At 30.3% G+C, this 5,843-nt stretch overlaps 1 protein-coding gene across 1 annotated transcript in view; it reads right to left on the bottom strand.

Moving 5' to 3' along the window:
- LOC106458328 (collagen alpha-2(IV) chain-like) overlaps window positions 1-5,843 on the bottom strand; it is a 157,136-nt gene that overhangs the window by 44,120 nt on the left and 107,173 nt on the right. Inside the window, 2 exon segments of the mRNA XM_013917837.2 lie at window positions 279-457; window positions 2,036-2,158. Coding sequence (XP_013773291.2) covers window positions 279-457; window positions 2,036-2,158 — 302 coding nt within the window.

Below are 5,843 nucleotides of genomic sequence, written 5' to 3'. Positions count from 1 at the left end.
TACATCTTGAATAATATATTTTTAACATATATCACAAATGCAATACATACTCCTATAAAAGTATGTTCTAATTTATAACACTACAGTACTATAATAAACTTATACATAAAATATTATTACTATAGTATAGGTATATTTAGGTGATTCCTATTACAGCTTCTTTTTAAGACAAATAAAATGATCAGGTTATTAATAAAAAATGAAATTTAGATAAATTAAATAATATAACTCTAACATAAGGTCAGTATAAGTTGATATTTTTGTAAATGAGATTTTACCTCTTTACCAGGAGGTCCAATTGAACCAGGTAATCCATCATCACCATTCTGACCATCTAGTCCAGAAGGTCCAGGTGAACCTCTTTCACCCTGTAGCCCAGGAGGCCCATCCAAGCCTCTGTCACCCTTCTCACCTTTAGATCCAGGGATACAATTCAAACAACTTCCTCCACTATCACCTGCAAGATGGAAAAAACTTACTACCACACGATCATTTTTTCTTTTACACTGTGCCACTAGGTTTCACTAGCTTTTAAGAAAACTTTCTAAACTTCTATTGTTTTATGTACAAATTTTCTTACCAAATTTAGGACTTAAATACTGTAGTAGTTGTTACCTATTATAATACCTAAATGAGAAAAAACAAACCTGATGATAATAAATATTAAATAAATTACTGGTGTATTTGTTCACAGATAAAATATTAAAACCACACATATAATGTTGACTTATTTCACAATAAAATACATGTTTAGGTAGCATTCTATGCTTGATGACTACAGCATACATGCCACCAAAACATATAGAGTCTTTTTAGAGCTGTGCCCTGTTTTTAACAAATAGAATTTTATTGTGCAATACATCAATAGTTTATGTATATTTTTAATCTGGTAACAAATATTATTTGAGCATTAAACAATTTCAATATGCAACATAATGAGTTCAATTTGATAAAAAACACACAGCAATGTCAGTTGAGGAATGCGTTTTTGAGATATTATCAGCCAGTCAATGAAAGGGTCTTATATATTTTCATGAATGATGCTTTTCTCATGTACCTTGATAATACAGTTACTTTTTTTGGAGGAAAATTAACTGAAGCCTTTCAGATTTTTAGATGGTCCATATGTATAACTGTTTTCTTCAGCTTTTAGAACTGTTTCCTGCAATACAATGTATATAAAAATCTGGGTTAGGCATGAGCCTGAAGAAATTGGCTTCACACTTTGGGCTGTGGATGTGCTGTAACAGTGATGATCAAATGCTACTGTTTGGTCAAACAAAAGTAACTGATGATTTAGTAGTAGGTACTGTTGACCAGCTAACTTCTTTCTATCTATGAGTTCAAAATTAGGTACAACTATGCACAGATACTCCTTCTATACCAAACATTAGGTGTATGAAGTTACCTTGTCCATTTTATGAAAATTTTAAAACACAATAATCTGTTGAGTTACAGATATTGAAAGCATTTGATATATAATTAATATATAGCAATATTAAATTACCTTATATGATTTGATAAGAAATTCATCTTGCAAATATCTTGCTGTGAGAGAAGTATAATCCTCTGAGTATTTGCTTTTACAATGTTTCAAGTTTCTCAACATGCAAGACGACTTTCTAAGTCATCAATCTATGACTATTTCAACATAAGAAATTGTGTTTGGTCTAAAAAACATGAACTAAAAAGATACTGTTAAACTAATACCATACTCTTATGTACATTGTACATTCTTAAAGGTATGAAATACTACAAAATACAGGTTTTATTCATTTAGTAGGTTGTTATATTTATATATTAGGTGGTTGGTGTCTTGTATTTACAGTAACTTTTTAAATCTTTGAACATAAAAAATAATTTCAAATTATGAAATTGAAAATTATCCTGCACTGAAGAAATGATGTAGCAACTGTTCTAAAATATACAGCATGGTAGAAATAAACTACATATATAAAAAATAAATAAAAACTAAAGTAACATTCACAAGTTCAATATTAAATCCACAAATTTTCAGAATTCTAACTTGCCATACCTTTAGGACCTGGGAGACCTGGAAAACCAGGCTGACCTGAAAAACCTTCAAAACCTTTGTCACCTTTAGGTCCTTGAGGTCCAGGAGAACCTGGTATACCTTCTAGTGAATCACCAGCTGGACCTACATGATAACATAAATATTAAATTCAATGCTATAAAAATACGAGTTAGCAGATAAATTAAACCAGTAAAATATTGTTGATTTAAGTTTATACTGAGTGATAACTTCTAATCCTAAAGTAAGCTAACTATACATACAGATCAGAACTTAAATAAATTGAAAAGTAATTTATATGATAATAATAATGATAATCCTGGATAAGAAACTGACTAGACATATACAAATGTTTTAAATCAATTCACCAAAAAACCAAGACCTATAATACTTAGAATGTATTGAATCATCAATTCAGTATCCTCACCATTAATAACAAAAAACAACAATACATTTTCAAACAGATGCATGAAACATTAGGAAGGATAAGTTTAACCCAAATTAAATTCTGTTCAGAAATTATTTTCATATTTAAAAAGAAATAAGCAGCATAACTTCATTTGCTTCCATTAAGTTGTAGCTACAAGGTTGTTTAACCCTTTCCAGATGAGTCATGGGTGACAGGCCATGCCATTGTGTTTGTTGAATCACATTCAAAATTTTATTGAACCTACTATTTCATGAATACAGTTATCAATACATTTGGTATCAAACTGTAGATTATAATTCAAATTTTAGTATTATATCTTACTCAATTTCTTAATTTAAAAGTAAATATTAAAAAACACAGTTAAACATCAATTTTTGTGTGTCACATGGTATTTTGAATGTAGCACTGGTTCAAATTAGATGTTTGTGATGTCTATAGCTTCATACAAATTAGGAACTTAAATTACCGATATTGAAAAGCTAGAATATAAAATAAGAGTCTCTTATCTTTTCCGTTTGCTAAGATATTGCTTATGTAATAAATCAAACACAGTGGCACCCCACCTACCTCTTTCCATTTTTGAAAACACTCCCTTGTATACACTTACTTCTATATATGACATGAATAACCAATTGAATACTCAGAATGTCCCCCTTGTGGCTTTCCCAGCTATTTTAACTTTTTGGACGCCATCTCTTTCTTTTGAACCAAGATTTCAAAGAGGTAGATTGTGTCTTTAGTCTGCTCAAAATTTCATATTTTTTAGACTGAAATACAGCTTAGTTACTGAGCTTGATAAATTATAGTGGAATTCTGTGGTACTGATATAGTAATTTATGCCTTTTTAGTTATTCAACTGTATATATAGAATGTAAAAAATATTATTTCATTTCACATCCTCCACATACAAAATTTTAAAAGGCTTAGCAACCTACGTCAAGTAGCAACCGAGTACAAGATCATAACTAGAAGAGATTATTGTTTGCTTTACTTCTTTATATATTGTTTTGTTACGTATCTGCTTGTTTGTTAATTTCTGGTAGAAATTCTTTCTGAGCAGCTTCAGCAGTACAAGTCCTTTCTTGATTAAACCAGTTTATTCCTTTTCCATACAAACTTTTAGTACACAGTAATTCCAGTCAGTACATTTCTCGTCACTTTAAACTTAATAACTTTTATAATACACGCTATAAATCACAGTGATTCACAATCTCGATAACTTTGCTCTCCACTAGCTCGAAACAGAATCGTAAATTACCCACAAAACCGTAACTACTGTTCGCCTATCATACATTCATTATCATCATCTGCTGGCTTTTCTTGGCAGGCTTATATACTAACAAAGAGGCTTCGACGAAATTCGAGGAGTTCCCTGATAATTCAAGAAACTCAGTCATGCATGCGCGAGCAGCGTCACATGACTTTCACTGTCATAACAGTTCTATGTTTTAAGAATAGTAAGTCTAAGAACTTATTTCTAAATAGCAATAATCTTAATTTCAACAGTCGCACTATAACAAATGCTATAATTCACAACAAATGTCTCACATGCTCGATTCAACAATACTCAGTTCAATTACACATTGTCCTGTTACGTTGTGACCGTCTTATATATACAAGACTAACACATATCTAGTAAACGCTAGAGCATTCATGAAGGAACAGGATATTTCTAGAGTCAATGACGTGTTACTAACGTCACGTGACCTGCGTTGTCATAACATTACTTTTGTTTGTATTTCAATTCAATGAACAAGATTAGAAAAACCACAGGCTCAAAGTCTGCTTTTACAACTTTTGTATTAATACAAATTTCAGTATTCTAACTTTATGATGTATGTTTGGACCGAAATAAACATAATATGCAATAAGGAAAACAATGTTTATTAATACAATAATGATGTAAAATGTTTCTCCATTTGTCTTCTAATATATATTTTATTTATAATTTTACCGAAGTTAGTTTTTGATGATCAGTGTTAACCACTTCCATACTTACAGTTCTAATTGCTGCATTAACAATAATGCCTTCAGAAAAATTTTAAAATGCATTAAATGTTATTTCAGTTGTAAATAGAAAGCATGTTTTGATTGCAATGAACATAATTGAAATCTAATTATTGTTAATGTTTAATTGTAACTACTCAGCTAATTTACAGAACTCATGTAGTAATTCCATTTGGATTGTTTGTACATTATGTATATGTATAAAAACTTATATTATTATAAAAAAAAACTTTATACATAAAAATTAAACCTTTATTAAAAAGTAATAAAAATCAGCATTTAAAATATAATTAAAATATGTTCCTGGCTTTTACAACTCCTAAACAATGAGCAAAACTAGCTGGATTTTTACTGATTTTAGCACTACTAAATAAAAACAGACTTTATGTGTTTTAGGGAGAAACAAGCTTCAAATATCAATAAAATATTTTATCTCATAATTTCAATAAAACTTATCTGTGCGGGGTTACACTGTACATTTACTACTCAACACTTTTGGCATTTATGTATGTCACAAGAAAACATGAAGTTTTCATATATTCCATCAAGCTCAGTCTCTCTTTAACCAACAACATAAAGCAGTGGCATTACATGTAGAATTGGTTTTCATCTGATATACACATTTCAATGTAAGTGCAGAATTATTTTTACTTCTAACCTGGGGTTACACTGTACATTTACTACTCAACACTTTTGGCATTTATGTATGTCACAAGAAAACATGAAGTTTTCATATATTCCATCAAGCTCAGTCTCTCTTTAACCAACAACATAAAGCAGTGGCATTACATGTAGAATTGGTTTTCATCTGATATACACATTTCAATGTAAGTGCAGAATTATTTTTACTTCTAACCTGTTATAACGCGATCAGTGAGGTCCACAAAATGTCATTGCGAAACAAGTGGGATCACGCTAAATCGGGGTTCCAAAAAATCATTGTTCAAACTGACCCAATGTTGACCTAACATCCTAAAACACCTCTATTTTCACCCTCTTTGATTAGTTTTTTACACGTTCCCTTTCTGGCAAGTAAATTACCATTGAATTAAAGAATTTTGTGAATAAATCGTTGTTGTTACAGTAGAAATTAAAACACAAATTTTTTTTAGTAGACTTCTTAATAAACAAAACAACAAATGAAAACATTCAAGAATATTAGCAATCATCATTTGCAGTTTATTTCTTAAAAAACTGATTGAGTGTTCCTTGCTTGAATGTAGCATGTCTCTGGCTGTGAGCAAAATCTAGAATGCTTCTGAGTTGGAGGATTTTTATGTTGTTCACCTCCTGAGTCTCCAGCCAACGAAAGCTAGCCTCGAGGTGTTCAATGGCTTCTTTGGGGTATTATTTAATTAAATAAAAATTTTTACT

Source organism: Limulus polyphemus, unplaced genomic scaffold (genome assembly GCF_000517525.1).
Source record: "Limulus polyphemus unplaced genomic scaffold, Limulus_polyphemus-2.1.2 Scaffold445, whole genome shotgun sequence".
Lineage (NCBI taxonomy): Eukaryota > Metazoa > Arthropoda > Merostomata > Xiphosura > Limulidae > Limulus > Limulus polyphemus.
This window is presented reverse-complemented; position numbering and strand designations above follow the sequence as displayed.